The 17,864-nt window shown below is 37.3% G+C and overlaps 1 protein-coding gene across 7 annotated transcripts; it reads left to right on the forward strand.

The window, feature by feature from the left end:
• Window positions 1–578: 578 nt before the first annotated feature.
• On the forward strand, window positions 579–14,827 carry LOC113656276 (beta-1,3-galactosyl-O-glycosyl-glycoprotein beta-1,6-N-acetylglucosaminyltransferase-like). Of its 7 annotated transcripts, none has more exons than XR_007137656.1 (4): window positions 579–772; window positions 8,581–8,661; window positions 8,959–9,092; window positions 9,209–14,827. XR_007137656.1 is itself a non-coding variant. In XM_047799716.1 (3 exons), the coding sequence occupies exon 3, from the start codon at window positions 3,604–3,606 to the stop codon at window positions 4,876–4,878; it is 1,275 nt and encodes a 424-aa protein (XP_047655672.1). In that variant the 5' UTR covers window positions 579–772; window positions 2,965–3,077; window positions 3,597–3,603; the 3' UTR covers window positions 4,879–8,545. The 7 variants fall into 7 exon arrangements, 3 of the variants coding, with proteins under 3 accessions (XP_047655672.1, XP_027023271.1, XP_047655673.1); XR_007137658.1 differs by lacking the exon at window positions 8,959–9,092 and having other exon boundaries at window positions 9,209–9,381; window positions 10,690–14,827; XR_007137655.1 differs by lacking the exon at window positions 8,959–9,092.
• Window positions 14,828–17,864: the final 3,037 nt, after the last annotated feature.

The following is a 17,864-nucleotide window of genomic DNA, read 5'->3' on the forward strand; positions in this document are numbered from 1 at the left end:
AGACTATAAGGGTCATAATAGAAATGTTGGACATTTAGTTATATGATCATAAAACATCCACCACCACCCTGAACCTTCCTTTTTTGGGTAGAATAAAAAAAGGCCCTGAAGATCATTTTCAGTTTGAGTTTTTGGGGGTTGACCTTCAACTATCCAGAGAGTCCTTGAGTTTTTTATCTTAAAATCCAAAATCTCTGACAATGGTGCATGTTTTTAGTATACTATGGTATACATATCCACACTTTCCACAAGTATAAGTGAAGTAAAATTAAAAATTTCATTAAAGCTTTTGATTAAATTAAATATTTCCACTTGTTTATAACATCAGACCTAAACCATATAAAATCCATTCTGTACATGAGAGAGATATAATTTAAATATCCAAACATGAAAGTTTGCTTTCTGTTTATAATGGTTAGTTTTGTTGGGTTTTATTTCCTAAACATTTTTGCCTACATCATGGCATAAAAGGATGGGTCCAGACAGTGAGAGAGAGAGTGCGTGTGTGTGTGTATGTGTGTGCGTGTGTGTGTGTGTGTGTATGAGAGGAGTATGAGCGAGAGAGAGAGAGGGAGAGAGAGAGAGAGAGAGAGAGAGAGAGAGAGAGAGAGAGAGAGAGAGAGATGGGCACTTTGCTCTATTCGAAGAATTATGCCTAAATTGCTTTCAATCGGTTTGCTGAAATTGATTTAAAACAATTAGAAATGGAATAAAAACATTACTTCTGGTGGATTACTGTTACAACTACTGAACAAACAACCCCCTATACTTGGTAAGATTTGACACAGATTATTTAATTACCATTATACTTTTCCAAGTATGGTTTAATTTTTCTTTTAAAAAACAAAACAAAAAATAACTAATTAAATTAATTTAAAGATGACCATGTTCCATTCTGTACTGTATTTAATATGAAGAAGAAGATGACAACATGTAATAGGGTTTGATAATATTTGTAGGTAAATTTATATTAAGGCAACAAGGAATTTTCTCATGTTTTTCCGTTGAGTTAGAATTTACAATTATATATTGTAACTCGGTGTTTATATGAGGTCCCTCCTGAATATATTTCAAAAGTTAATTTGCCTATATCACTTTTCATATCTGAATCCACCTTATTTACATCTCACCATTACATTTGTTTCTTTATGTAATGTGCCAAGGTTGTTTTAAGAAAAGTACAATAGGCCATTATGCTAAATAATTAATTAAAAAAATTAATTAATCTTTTAAAAATAAATGTTATTTGTTGATCTAACGAAGCCCAGCTTCTCATACAGAAGGACTGAAAAAAAAATAAAATGTGACTGTGACACTTTCTTTGTGGTTTGCATCAGTTTGCTTTCCACAACATAAAAGCTTCTGCTTGTTTGACGGACAATTATTCTGCTAATGAAATATTTTGACGATTTTCATGATGATTTGCGACTTTTATTACCAACAGTGGATATCAAATTTAGAGAAAAATTAGATTTTTATTTTCTGGAATATTGCTAATCTTCATCACTCAAAATTTAAAGGAATATTAGCTGTAGATTACATCACTATTCGAATGGCATGTTTTACAAAAATAACCGACACTCTACAGCCATTATATTTAGTCTTTGCTTGTTAACATTGGCTGTGGGAACACAATGCAAAAGGCTTTTAATTGGGGATGTGGGATGTGGTAGCTCAGTGGCTAAGGTGTTGGGTTTACTGATCGGAAAGTCATGGTTTCGAACCACAGGTCCACCAAGCTGCCACTGCTGGGCCCCTGAGCAAGGCCCTTAACCCTCAGTTGCTCAGTTGTAAGTCACTCTGGATAAGGGTGTCTGCTAAATGCCGTAAATGTAATGTAATGTAAATGTAATTATTCAAACCAAATAAACAAATCCAATGGGTAAATGCAAAAGCTGGTCCAAAAACACGTCGTGCTTTATCTCTGCCAAAAATAAGTAACTTTGAGTAACTGAGTAACCTGAGTAACTTTGTGGATTAAAGCATGGAGCGTATTCTTCACAATTTTTCTCACAGTGGTTAAAATGCTAAGACAAATCAGGAAGTAAACTGCGGTGAAGCTCACCATACTGCAGGGTACAATTTTATGTGAGAATTTCTAAAAAAATTGCACAATGCTAAATGCTGATTAGATGGAAAAGTTAGTATTAACTTTAGCTTTCTTGACTTATTGGCCCGTAGCTCCAGAAAAAAAACAAAAATAAAAAAAAGGTCACCTAACATGTTTTGGAGAGTTTGATTCTTCCAAGAATTTGAATCCAAGTTACTTAACCAAAATAATCCACAAGCCAATAAAAGAATGTTCATTTTGGGAAAGGAGCCACGAAAGCTGGTCCTTAGAGACAATAATAAGCAGTTCTCGGGAACACATTGTGTATTGTGTATACTGTAAATGTGAAGCCAGAATTAAAGTAATGGACTGGAGTCAAGAAGATTATATTTTTTCAAGAAAAAATATTCTCTGGCTTTGCTTATGTGATTTTTTTTTAATATAAAAGAGGAACCTGAACTACATTAATCAAATGATCTTGTAACTGTAACAAATGATGTTTGTGAATTTTTAAACAAGAGATGTTATCACCTCGCTGTCAGACCATATACAATGTCATATTTGTTAACAGCACCTGTCTCGGTAGGTTGGGTTTTGTATACCCAGTTCAGTTGTATAAAGAGGGTCTGTGTGACGCTGTTATAAGCTAGAATTAATAACTGAATTAAGGAATAATATCCGAAGACTACCAGCAAAACTATTTTGACAGAGAGATGGAAACAGAAACTCTTACATGTTTATGGTTTAGCAGTTCATTTACTAGGTCACTTTTTCCACAAGAAGACTTCAGGTACAATCAGATCGACATTTTTGCTCTTTCTCAGTGCATTGTATCAGGTATTTAGTGTTTTACTGTGTTCTATAATATGTTTTTAATTGCTTCTTTCATACACTCTTACTGTATATACACGCAGTGGTAAGGGGTGCGGAAAAGAAAAATGTGGACCTTCTGTGGGGAAGGGAACTGATGACCAGTTTAAGAATCTCTGCTACACTCAGGAACTCACCGTTTTGAATGCGATTGCAGGTATTAGTCTAATAGACTGGAGTTTATATTAGTTTTGCGATATTCCATCGCAATGAAGTGTCTCTGGCTCTAAGTAGCTCCTTGACCTATAGCAGTTTTCACAGCAGAACAAGCAACCACTATCCTATCTAATCAGTTGAATAATGGGGACTGCTGAGCTTGGATCATATAAACATATGAATGAGTCAAGAATGGGAAAAGTTTCAAATATAATGCAATGGGCAGGAAAGACTGGGTTAAATATCCAGAACTAATAAGAAACAGGGACACTACAGTAAGAACTGCATGAAGTTAACAAACAGTCAAGTAAAGGCTAAGTTAGACACCTACTGGATTAAAATGGTGTTACAGTAAGAGAAAGTCACTGTCCTTAATTGTGATATAGAAGTTTCACATTGTGTGACACATTAATCATCTAAATGTTACATAGATATAGCAAAGCCTGCACAAGTCATGACTGTGTTGGTGTCAGGAATACAGTATGACCAATCCTAACAAAAAGCTCTTTAACTACTACAGGTTGCTGATGGCTTTAATAAACGCCAGACAGAGAGGATGCAAGAAGTTGCTGCTATCCGGAGCTTGGCTGTGTGCACTCATTCTCTTCATCTCTCTGATCGTCCATAAAAAGCCAAAAGTTCATTACAGATCACTGATGTTCAGAAATGATGAAACTCCTGAGGATGAGTGCGACTGCGATAAAATTTTACAAGGCGACCCTGATGAGATTAAGCATGCTAAGATTCTGACCATCACAAAAAACTTTATGAACATAACACAGATCACAGATGAACAATATGTCAAGCAGACAGAAGACTGTGAAACATTCCTTAGGACTCGTAAGTATATAACGTTCCCAATGAGTGTGGAGGAAGAAGCGTTCCCAGTGGCATATTCCATTGTCGTTCACCACAAGGTGCAGAATTTTGAGAGGCTTCTCAGGTCCATATACAGTCCTCAGAATCTCTACTGCATCCATGTGGACAAAAAAGCCTCTCAGTCCACTACAAAGGCAATCCATGCCATTGTGTCTTGCATAGAGAATGTTTTCTTGGCTAGCCAGATTGAAGAGGTGGTCTACGCTAGCTGGAGTCGTGTTCAAGCTGATATCAATTGCATGAAGGATCTATACCAGGTCAGCAGCCGTTGGAAGTACTTTATCAACCTATGTGGCCAGGACTTCCCCATCAAAACCAACCTGGAGATAGTGCATGCCCTTAAAGCTCTAGCTGGTGCTAACAGCTTGGAGACTGAGATCACACCACCTAATAAGATGTACAGATGGAAAAAAAGACACCAATTGATAAATGGCATAATCCAGACAACCAGCCAAGACAAAAGTCTGCCACCATTTGGTACAAAGATATTCACAGGTGGTGCATACATAGTAGTGAGTCGTGATTTCGTGCGCTATGTCCTTGAGGACTCTAAAGCACAGGTGTTGATGTCATGGTTAAATGATACCTATAGCCCTGATGAAATTATTTGGGCTACACTGCAACGCATCCCTGGTGTCCCAGGGTTCATTCGTGCACACCCTAAATATGACATCACAGACATTTACAGCATCTCCCGGATAATCAAATGGGCTGCACATGAGGGGGCATTAGATGCAGTGTACCCTGCCTGTCAGGGTATTCACATTCGGACTGTTTGTGTATATGGGGTTGGGGACCTGCAGTGGCTACTAAAACAGCGCCACTTGTTTGCTAATAAGTTTGACACAGATTTTGACCCAATTGCCATTCGATGCTTAGAGAAGTACCTCAGACACAAAGCACTAAAAAGTATCATTAATTGAACAACTGTACAGTACATCACTTTCAATTCAATTCAATTCAAATGTATTTGTATAGCGCTTTTAACAGTGGACATTGTCTCAAAGCAGCTTTATAGAAGATAAGAAATATTTGAAAAAAGTACAAAAGGGTTAACATTATAGAAAGATTTATACAAAGACTGAAGATTAATATTATACGTATATCTAAATGTGTTTGTATTTATCCCCAATGTGCAAGCCTGAGGTAACTGTGTCAGAATTCCTTCATGATATCTCTAGTCTTTTATTGTCTCTGTCACATCTGGCTTGCTTATTATAGCACTACATCAACATCTGGATTTCTGAAAAACTGCTTTTGTGACAGTCTACTGTTAAAAATCTAGGCACATAAATATTGAAATTGAACTGAATAATAAATACTTAAATGTGTGAAGATTCAGGTGTGGGGCAAAATCCATTATGTACAGTATGCACGATCTAGCTCGCTGTCATTATAGTCTTTAATAATAAAGGTGGATTAATAGGGAGTTTAATTTACATAGTGGATTGTGGGTATGTTTTTCTTACACTCAATGTAAACATGAGTTTAAGAAAGACCAATGATCTTTCCTTCACACTTGCACCACCGGATATTGATCTACAATACACACTCATGTATACTCATGTGGGATGATAGACTCTTACCATCTGTCCCGCTCAGTGATTTCTCTGCTCAACAGCAAGATAAATGTAACACAGTGAAACATTTCCATTTTCCTAGTCTGTGTGTAATAGAATTTCTTTCTTGCTTTTTTTTCTTGCTTTTTTCTTTTCTTTTTTTTTAAGCAAAAGTGTTGTTTTTTTGTATTGTGATAACTGATAATACCTTCATAATATTAGAGTTAGTTATTAGAGATTAGATGTCAGAGTTTAGTTGTTGGCTTGCAAGTTTGGTAAATCCAAAAAGTTTAAGTTATGCACAAGCATTGAATTGTTAAAAAAATAAAAAAGATGAATGAAAAACATATTAACAGTTTGATAAAGCTACAATTAAGAGGTGAAAAGAAGAAGAGTCAATGTATTAATATCAATTTATTTTCTTTACAGTACTGAAGACCTTTTTTTTGGTGAAGCAAGTTGGGTGAAGTTACATTTTACAGTCTGTAATTATAATCATATACATGTATTAAAATTATATCATTGTAATTATATCCATGCTCTAAATTTAAAGTTAAAGTTTATTTTTTTGCTCAAAGGAACTAGCTCAGAAAGTTATAACTGTCATCATAACTCTGCTCAACCACTATGGTTTTCTAGATATCATATTATGAGATTTTTCTAAAAAAAATATAATAACATATAATAATATATAAATAATAAAAAAAATCAAATATAAAAAATAGCTTTTAGTGTTTCCCAGGTTCATTCATTCAACTCATTCTTGTTCCTGTTACATCATATATGTTTCACCGTCACTCACACATGCATATAAATCCAATAACACAGTCAGACTAGCTATTTTATGCTAAATTAATATTCCCTATTGACAGGAAAGTGAGTGGAAAGTTAATGAATAATGCAAAAAAGATTCAAACTTACCTCTGCGCCTTATCCCTTTGTGCATTTCTCTGTAATATTAGAACATTTTGTATGCGGCTGGACTTTAAAATTGATCCCGGATGGAAAAGTTGCCAGCACCGGGTGTAAAGAATGCAGTTGGATGAAGAAGTGCAAGTGTCAAAGCACAGAGAGGGGTAGAGAGAGACCCACTTTTTGATTAATGCTCCCTAAATTAACTGTTTACTCTGCAGACTCCCAACATTCTCAGATTATGATAATTTTGTGACAGGCAGAGAGATTGATGCTTGAGAGCTTGTTTTAATTAATGGTTTTGTTTGTCTCCAGAGAATGGGATTCTCTTCCTTTGCTGTTGTGTTTTTTTTTTTTTTGTCTCTTGAAGATTGACTGCTATGTAATGGGACCCCCGTGTGTGTTTAGAAAAGTAGAGAAAAAGTATCTACAGTGATTAATTTATGTTTGAAGGAGAATGGTACATGCAGAAATGTTTGCTTTTAAGTTTTATGTGAGGGGGCAGGGGGGAATGTGAGTTTTATGAGTTTTGGGGAAATTAGGGAAAAAATGAAATCAGTTGCAGTTTAATTGCTAATTTCGTCTGTGTGTATAGCATAGCGTTTAGGAATTTTTAAATCTTCTGGAGTTTAGTATATCTTATTTTAAGTAACTCAGTGTTAAGTAATTTTAAGGCGGTTTAATTAAAATGTTGTTTGTGCTTTCGCAATGATGGTTAAAATGTGTTATTTTAAGTTTATAACTTATTTAAATGTGTGATTGTGTAAGTGTTTGGATACACTTGACTATCATCATGCCAGTATATCTGTAATTGATGTATTAATTTTACAAGCTTGTAGTCATAATTTCACAGTTATACTTGAAACAAACACACACACACACACACACACACACACACACACACACACACACACACACACACACACACACACACACACACAATTGTGTGTGCAATTTTACCCTTAAAAAACTATTAAAGCTTCTAAAAAATATTATTCTTTTGAATGGGTTGAAGAAAAATGACAAATACAAAGAAATAAAACCATCTATAGATAAAATATCATCAGTACAGATGAGGCCAAGGCTTTTAAGTCAGATAACTTTGAAAGAAAGGACTTATACTGCCACCCACTGGATGAATGCATGGAAATGTTCAGAGTAAACTCTGTTATTAGAGTAAGTGCCTCGGTACAATGGGAAATAATTATCTCTTTGTTTAATCATAGGTTAGGTCTTAAACATAAATTAGAGTTATTTACAAGATCAGATGAGATCTTAAGTTAAACAAAGCTATTAATTACAGCATGGTGAATAATATTACTGGATGTGTGGATGTCACTGGAACCTGACATAAAAAAAATATATTTCAATACATTTACACTGTCATATTTACAGTACACATGCTTCTAAAAGTGTGTTCAACTGTTTTTTCCTGACTACTTTTTTAAACCGATGTTATTTATGATCTAGCCGTGTTTTGTGGCCCCAGAAACCACATGAGACAGGATGGGAATGAAGCATATGGTGGGGATGAGAAGAGTGAACTTGACAGGGAAAATAGTATGCAGTCATATTGCGCATTACAATTACTGTTATAAAAAAGAGAGAGAAAGAGAGAGAGAAAGAGAGAGAGAGAGAGCGAGCGAGCATTATGATCTCTACATAACCTTTTAACTCATGAGGTTCCTTAGAGCAGAATGTATGGTGTATAAACTGCAAGAATCAGTTCAACTGGTCACTGTTTCGTTGTCCGTTGAAACAAAAAACTCGAGAATATTCATTTTCACTTCAATTATGATTATTATTATTGTTGTTGCTGTTGTTTTTGTTGTCTTTTCAATCATGTCACATCTATCTACCTATCCATCCATCCATCCATCCATCCATCCATCAGTCTATTGCCACCCTATGTTTTTATTGGCTGCTGAAAATTTTAAATGCACACATTTACACATAACCACATACACAAATGTAGGCCTGACTGCTACATAGAGCACATTTAGTCAAGACATTTATGCAGCATTGCCACTTTGACACTGACATTTTTGGTGGTTATGCCATTTATTCTACTGTATGTACTATGTATAAGTGTCATTCCAATAAATGTCATTGCTTTCTACTTTTCTTACACATAGTTATCTTTCTTGTAAACAGACTTGATCTGGCTTGATCCTGAAGCTCAGATATTCTACTAAAGCGCATGTTTAGCAGGTGATGCTGATCTTTGCTAGTCAGGTGAGTTTCTTTATTGCTTGCTTAACTGGTCAAAATTTGGTTAAAAAAGTGTTGGAGGTTTTCTAATTCCCTTAATGATGTGTTGCTTAAGCCGGAATTAACTTGTCTACAATGTAGACAATGTAGACAAGTAGCGGTAATTCAGATATTTTCCATTCTAGCAGCATTTTTTTTTTAAGCTTGACCAGCTTGGCCTATGTTTTAGCAGCTGGTAGTTGGTCAGACTAATCTGGTTTATTTTTCGAGGAGGGCAGGAAATGTTTTATTTTTTTAATCTTGATTGCACTTATTTTTTAGGGTTAACGGACACTTATATGGCTTACAACTCCAGATTCTCAATTTGATCTATTAAAAGTTAAAAGACTGTATTAGCAAAATGCTACAATATGGACTACACTAGAGCAATGCTATTTCATCTGTAAAGCAGCCAGGTTATGTATATCTTTATCCCGCTCCTGTCTCCTTAGTTTAGCTGCTTTACTCATCTATTTTAATATATTCCCAGCCTTTTAGTCTTTTTCTCCTTTTTCTCTCTGTCTCTCCACAGGTAACGGCTGTTAAACAGCGGATCTCGGCTCCTCCGACCTGTCATCATTATAGACATTAATGTGGAATCGCCTTAAGGTCCAAACCCGTGCGCGATAACTCATGTCCCGCACAAATTCCCAGGCAAACACAGTCAATGCAAAAACACATTTCCTGCTGTCGACAGCTTCGCTGGTGAGAATCAATCAACCGTTCATCCATTTACACTCTTTGCATACCCTTATGTCAAAGAAAAAAAGAAAAAAACAAAACGCTCCGAGACTCCTCGGCTCTTCTGAGGCGATTGCTCCGTCGTTCTGAAGAATCCATCAAGCCGCGTTTGATTGATAAGTCTGTCTGCGCTCACAGCGGTACGGCTACAGCAAATGGGGTGGCAAAGCACGAGCTGACATAATGCAAGTCTGCGCAAGTTTTTGGAGACAGACTGGGAACGATCATGGGGGGTAAAAGTTTGATGGTACGACATGCTACCAAATAACACGCAGAGTCGAGGCCAACGCAAGCTGGCCCTGTGTGCAATTTTTTCGACAAAGATGCAGACCTTTGATAAAACCGGCTCCTATATGATGTTTTATTCAGCACCTGACATTGTCCTCATTTGCATTTTGCTTCTTTATTTGACATAGTGCGAAGCGCTCAGCCGTTCCAAGTACCTGGTTGAGACTATAAAGCATAACATTGTCAGAAGTGGGATTAAAGATGGACCCAGTAGGCAGCAGCCATTATCACCATGAAAACTTTACCAAAATGATCTGAGGAGCTTACAGGCTTTTATTCGGAGTTTGAACACTTGATTTTGATTTTTGTCAGCAAGACACATCCTAATGACCAAGTTCTCTAAAAACGAGGCCATTTTTAGGGCAGTGTAATGGATCTCGCATTAGGGGCCAGCTGCACACAGAGTAACACCCTCCTACTCCCCATGTGGAGAGTCACCCCCTGTGTAAAACACATTATTCTTTGGGGGGTATTCTTCTTTGGGGGTGCAAACACACACAACGCGTTCAGCCTGTGGGACATGAGGGAAGGAGGTAAAACTAGACAGGGATGAGGGCCCCCCTCTTCAATCTGAGTCCCTAGGAGGGCCGGCCCAGCACCTGCTAACTCAGGGCAGTGCTCATCAGAAAAGCATTTAGCACACTCGCTAACTCCAGGCCATAATTAGGGTGGGTAATTATTTACAGGCGGCGCTGGGCAGAGCTGGCCTAGCATAAACAAACAGGCGGCTCGGAGTCACACGACAAACATCGTTAGCTCTCCGCTCGTTTTCGCCCAAATGGCAAAAACACTAGCAGCATGTACTCTCGCTCCCTGAGAGAAGAAAAAAAAACTTGGTCTAAAAAAGCTGTCGATCGCTTCCCAAACACATTTTAGAGAAGCACAACTATTGTAACATCTGCAGTCTCACACACACACAAACACACACACACTCATGAATATGATAACGTGTGAAATGACAGATTTATTTGTGTGTGGCTCCAGGCTTTTATCTCTGGCACAGTTCATCAACTCCTCAGCACGAGGACTGCTAACCAACGTAGCGTCTGCACATGCTAATTACTGGACCATGGTTAGCTACAAACCGCACAATCTCTCCCAAACTATGATATCTATCATTTCCTTTTGGGTTATTTTAGTAGATTTATCTTTCACATCATAAATAAAGCTGCCAAGTTGCACTTAAATGCTTATAATATGTTTTTTTGGTACATGTTTCCAGTTGTGTGTCACATGAATTTGTTTAGTGTAAACATAAAGGTAAATTCAGTTTATGACACTGTTAACTTGAACAGATCACTCTATCACTGACAGAAATGAAATTTACTATTAGGATTGCAAAATAACGTTAGATTTCCAACCGTTTAAAACATCTGTAGTTTAGGGTAAAATGCTATTTTATTTATCTAAAAAGAACCATTTTTTCTCCTGACAGAAAATATCACTGTGTACAGAGTGAATACAAACAGTGCGGCTCATGCTAACACTGAAGCAGAGTTAGCGCCCCAGTTTACAATGACACGCTAGTAGCTGTCAGAAGTGAGTGGCATGTCAGACCATGATTAATCTGAACAATCTTCTGTATGGATGTTTCAGTTGTTGGTGGAGAATGGGAGGCTAATTCAAACAGAATGTGTAACGCTGTTTACTAAGCAGTGTCTCTTGTGTGTATTTAATTGCGCCAGCAGCGAGAAAGATGAAGAAAGTGAAGGAAGGAGAAAGAATGGGAGAGCTCCAGATGGCTCTGAAGCTCTGCTGAGAACTCGGTGGATTTTTTTTTCCCCCTGAAGTTTTAATTAGCCTCGAGAACATTTAAGGGGAAAGTCCTCTTAAACTTGCAGTGTTAAAGATGACTGAATGGTGTTTACTTTTGTTAAGTCTTAGTACCTAGTTAAGCTTGAGGGGCACATACAATGAAATACTTTTAGCAGTGGAAATCTGCTAAAATGTACGATAGATTTTTATATTAAAAATTGCTAGTTAACTTAGTGGTGCCTTAATTTTAGGAATATTTGCCCTATATTTGTCCTTGTTGCTCAATATTTATAAAAAGTCTATCAAGAGTATCTGGTGGAAATTGTAAAAAAATGTTCAGACTATAGAATATAACTCCCACATTGTGGTTTTATATGCTACTTGCTTACTCATTCACTCTTAATAACCACCAAGTAACCTTCTGTTTATTAGCCTTCAACACCATCCGCCGATAATCCCTTTGGCAAATCTAGCAAAATATCCTTAAAGCCATATGGTGTAGAGTAAAAAAATTCATTTTTGAGAGGATATCTAACGTGACAGTCTGGAATACTACAATCATCGGCACATTTGAGAAAATCTTAAATGTGTATGAGTGTCCGGATTTGCATTCCTCATTCCCGTAAGTATATATGTAAGAAAGGTCTATTAGTTTCACTGTAGTTACTGAATTATTCATAGTACTTAATATGCTGTTAGATGAATAACTGAATAATAAGCCGGGAGTTTAAGTTAATAGTGGAACAAATATAAACAATTTATAATACTGAGGGGAAAAAATATAACAAATTGGATGCAGATCATTTCTTTCCTGCCTCATTAAAAAAAAAAGACTACTACATAATTGCAAGTCTGGTAGTAATGCAGCAATACTGAAAAACAACTCAATGAGCAATTTATTAACTGAGTTATATGCTTCTAAAGAGTGATGTGTTAAACCCTAACACAAAGACCACGAGGCATCACATCTTTGTACTCTTGTGCTTCGATCCTTTTCATCTGTAAACGCATACACACACACACACACGTGCACACACACTCGCTCACTCACTCACTCGCTCACTCACTCACTCACTCAGGCCATCACATACTAATTGAAACAAGTTTATTTTGTCCTCTACAAAGCGTTTAAGGCCGTTATCGTAAATGACGTGGCCGTGGCTTTGTTCTCTTTTCAAACACAATTAGAAGATAATATATAAATATATACATACTGCAAATGACATGCATATAACAGCTTCATTTGAAGCCTGCGCAGGTCATTAGTAACCCAACAGGGCGCTGCAGAGCCGCCGGTCCCTCTCTGCCTGCCCGACCAGTGGAGATTTATTTGATATTAACTCCCTAATGGCTTAACTCCTTTTCTGGTAAAATATGCACCAAAGTCCGTGGCTAACACCGCCATTCAGCTGAATGCTTATTTATTCACTAAACGAGGATCTAATGTTCAATGTTCCTTGGACACCAAGGTAGTGCCGGGGGAGGTCGGATTTCCCCCTACAGCTATATACATCATTTATTTTACACATAGCCTCGGTATCGCACACTGGGCAGCAAGGGCAACGAAAACGACTTTTATGAAAATCCGAGGCAGTGAGTCGGCGAGCGCATTAAGAGTTTTGGCGTAGGGTGAGCTGTGAGCCGGAGCCATCCGAGAGGCCATTGAAGAGATCGTCTCGACGGCTTCGATACTTGACGCCTCATAGCCAGTGAGAGACAGTTTCATAGCGCAGGGGGTTTGAAGATTTCGAACTCTTAGCCCAAGTGCGTTATTTATTTATTTATCTATCTATCTATCTATTTATTTATTTATTTATTTTTCTTTTGTTTTCATCAGCATGTGCTTGATATTCTAGCAGAAAGAAAACTTGGAAAACATTGTTGAGCATTAAAGCAAACATAACCTATTAATCATGCATTCTGAACCTTCATTTAGCTACTGTTGGGTGAAGCTGCTAGCAGTGAAAACATTAAGATACGGGTAAGATTTGATGATATATTAATTTATGCCATCTCTGTAAGATGTGGTTAGTGGTGTAGTAGCAACTTGGCGAATAGTGATTTGCCATTTTATCCGCCGTTGGCTTTGTAACACTTTGGATACAAAGCTTGGCACCATATTCCCATATTCACCACACCGACACTTCAAACATTCAAGTATTGCAACACTATATATATATACTGTTGCAATATATATATGTATACTCTAGATAAAAAAAGTTATTTATGAGAGCAAAACCTTTCTGACACACACCGAATAGGCCATAACATAAGCCATAGGCTGACAATAGAAAAAAAATGAAGGGGGGGAAAAAAGAGTGCAGGTAAAGTCAATATATTGCTTCAGTATCTAAATTTATTGTTCCTTTGTCTAAAACTTCATTTACACAATTTTCCTTCTTCCTTCTTTGAGCTATGAACCGACAAAGTCAAATAGGTTAAAGACATAATATGGCTTACTATAAACAATTATATAAAAGACTATCCACTGTTGCAGACAGGAATAGAACCTGATGTGGTCTTCAGATGTTGTAACCCATCCACCTCAAGGTTTTATGTGTAGTGTGTTTTGAGATGCTATTCTGCATGCCACGGTTGAAACAATTGATTATTTGACTGTCAGATTTATCCAATCTGAACATTCTTCTCTGACATCCTTTACAAGGCTTTCAGAACTACCTGGATGGTTGTTTACTTGTGGTTGTATTATAGCTTGTGGTTTGATGGTTTCACTTTAATTTGTTAACTAGATTAGCAAGTTCTGGAAATCAGTGAGATCACATGGGAAGCACTTAACCTGCATTTCGCCTAATTTTGTACACCGTGCTGCTGCTTATGATTGCTAAATTTTGTATAATTGCCCTTAGGATCAAGTGTACTCATATTTCTAATAAAGTGGCCAAAAATGTTGTCCTAATATTTTAAAATAATGATATTGGACAATGATGCCTATTAATTATGACTTGTAATGGTAGGTGTAAAGAGATAACAGACATGTTCATGGTGCACTTGCTGGACATGTTCAGAGTCACTCTGCAGGGCCTTCAATAATATGATGGTGTTAGGGATGGAGTAAGTGAAAAGACAGGGATGCGGTACATAAGATGCAACTGTAGAGAATGAGTTGTAGTAGATAAGGGCTACTGGTGCCCCTTAGGGGCGATTGGGAGGGGGGGTGGTAATGGGGAGAGACAGACTGGAACTCAGCCAACTGCACGATTCACTAAGCTCCCACCAGGGGAGGGAAAAGAAGAGAGAGACCGTGTGTGTGTGTGTGTGTGTGTGTGTGTGTGTTTGTGTGTGTGTCTGTGTGTGAGTAAGAGAGAAAGTCTAAATGTGTGTGTGTATGTGAGAGAGAGAGAGAGTAAGTGAGTGTGTGTGTGTGTGTGTGTGTGTGTGTGTGTGTGTGTGGGCACATATTTATATCTTGATGGGGACCAAATGTCCCCACAAGGTTAAGAAGATCTGACCGTTTTGACTGTGCAGATATATGGCTGGACCCCCCCCCCCCAAACCAAACAAACAAGCAAAAAAAAAAACCCAACCCACATTCCATATGTTATAAAACTTAAAGGGTTTACATTTGGTTAACCTTTAGGGGTGGTGTTTAGGGGTATAACCAAGTACCGTATAGCACTTAATACAAATACAATAATTTGTATATAATGATTTTAAATAATAATTAGTTTATTGTGTATGGATTTGTGTTCTGGGGGGTAATTATTTAAAAATGATGATGTATTGATGTATGTATGTATGTATTTTTTTTTATATATACTTTTTGTGTGTTTATTTGTCTTCTTGTTTTTATATACGTATATGTTACAGTTATCCTTTCTCTCTGAATGTGTGTGTGTGTGTGTGTGTGTGTGTGTGTGTGTGGTTCTGTATGAGTGGCTCAGTGCTGACAGGTAGAGATGAATGAATGTGTTTGTCTGCTTTAAACACATAGACCAGGGGGCACACATGGGATGGACTCGGCTGTGAAAAACCTACAGCTGTCCACTCGCATCATATTCCCCACTGCAGCAACTGAATTTATCGCAAGAAGTTATAGAATCAAGCTTTTATAGGCACTTATGTGTTTTTCAAAAACCACAAAAAAGAGAACATTATTATTGCGAGATGCCACGACTGTGTGAATGATATTAACTTTCCAGTGTAATAAAACAGACAGTTGTGAGTAAAGTCAGCATATTCCTCATACTTTTCAGAGCACAATTACGAGTTAATATCACTAAGTGTGCCTTTTTGGATCTCGTAATTGCAAGCTATTTTCATGCATCTGTGACTTTTTAATCTCAAAATTGCAAGTTAATATCTCTAAATTGTGACATTTTATCCCAGAAAAATTCATTATTTCAAACAACTTTTTTCAAAGATTGTTCTTTAATATCACTCAATTCTTATCTCATATTGTTGACTTTTTATCTCAAAATTGTGAGTTAATATCCTTCAGACGTGTTGTTTATCTCGTAAAAACGAGACTTTCTTGTAACTTTGAATTTGTCTCAAAATTGTAAGTGATATCACATATTATGAATATAATCTAATTTAAAGCTTAATAGGCTCTAGGATATACCTGCAGCCTATAGAAGTGACTTGGCAAAAAGAAGGACATGTCACAATATCTCATAATTACGAGATAAATAACACAGGATCATATAATACAGCTTTATCTCACAATTCCATTGGATTATGATGCCTAAATAATCAGTGTGACATTCTTCAGTTCAGGAAGCATATGGTTTCAAAACGGATGGAAGATTCATGGCCTTTTACCACGGAGTTAAAACCTGATCGATTTAAGCCATGTACTTATGAAGGACTAAAGTGATCACGATGTTAATCGGTATCGATAAATCATGAAGAAGCTGTGAACTCCATTTCCCAACAGGACCGCACTAATTGATTTAAATGCCTCGTGATCACATACCGAAGGGTCTCTACCATTATTATTGTCTCTCTGATTGCGGTTTTCATCACGTCCTATTCCAAAATGAGAGCTGCAGTCTTTTGCCCAGAGCTGCAAAAATAATTATTAGCATCTTTGGAACAAACAGACGAACAACCCCCCATACACACACACAAACGCACACACACACACACACACACAAACGCACACACACACACACACACACACCGCCTTGCGGCCCCAGAACAGACCCCCCTCCTCGCGCGCTCATCTCCCACTTTCCTTTTTTGCCACGTTCAGCCCTTTAATTTATGCAAAATTAATTGATATATCTTTTATAATTGATGTGCTGTAAAATTAACGAGTAATTTATGTAATTAGTCCATTAAGGATAATTCCAAGCATATGCTCGATATGCCCAGAAGGTGCGCTTTTACAAGTAGTTATTTGTCCAGGAGTTGAATGGGGGAAAAAAGAGAGAGAGTGGGAAAAAAAAAAGCGTCTAATTAATTTCTTTATGCGTATCAGCAGCGTGGCGTCTACTTAACACGGCGCTTTGTGGGGAAGAAGGTTTAATATTGATCTAAAAAAAACGACAATAACAACATCACGGAGGCACGCGCACGCGTCAGCCTCGCCGGGCCTCACCGTGACATGCGGCTCGTGGCAGTGACGCGCAGCCTCTGATGCGTGTTTTACACTCACCTTGTCTGTCAAGGGACAACACAGCCGAGGTACCACAGTGTCTGTTTTTATTTATTTACTTCAAAAAATTAATGAATGCATTTAGTCCGTGAGGTTTCTCGCGGCTACAAAAAAGGATCACGTTCAGTGAGAAATAATTACTTGGAGCCCACAGTATTAAGTCTGACACTCCCACAACATATTAAAGGAGCTGTTCAGGGAAACATCACTTTCCCACAAATTCCCCGCTTACCTCCAAGCCATATGTTTGGTGTCCAATTTCTACTGCATGGTTTTGCACTGGTTGCCAACAATTAATGTAAACCCATGACTAACAGTTAGCAACAGGAAAACTGCACTTATTTGGTGACCATAAATAAACATAGCCATTTTGTATTTAAGTTAATATATTTATGCACTTCATGTGGCTAAGACAACTTAGTTTAGGCTCGGCTTGTTTTATGTAACACCATGGTCCTGGTGAAACACTGTTTAATTTCACTATGTTCTGCATCAGCTATATATGGTTGAATTGACAATAAAAGTGTCATGACTTGATTTGAAATAAATGAGACTTGCATCAAAATAGCCTCCAATGCTTTATGCGTACTTTATTAAATAACAAAATGAAAATGCAGGGACTGAAATAAGCTGACATGCTCAAGCATCACAGCTCCAGAGTCACCCGGTCCATCCCGAGGTGCTGAGTTACTATGTGGTTTTCTTTTGGGTTCTCTGGTTTCCTTCCAGTTTCCAAAAACATCTCAGTGCAAGGACTGCTCTAAATGTACCCAAAGTAAATTTT

Source organism: Tachysurus fulvidraco, chromosome 14 (genome assembly GCF_022655615.1).
Source record: "Tachysurus fulvidraco isolate hzauxx_2018 chromosome 14, HZAU_PFXX_2.0, whole genome shotgun sequence".
NCBI classification, from domain to species: Eukaryota; Metazoa; Chordata; class Actinopteri; order Siluriformes; family Bagridae; genus Tachysurus; species Tachysurus fulvidraco.

Bases quoted from the DNA above. Each gene is read 5' to 3' on its own strand.
- LOC113656276 (XM_047799716.1), top strand. From the start codon at position 3,604: ATGGCTTTAATAAACGCCAGACAGAGAGGATGCAAGAAGTTGCTGCTA.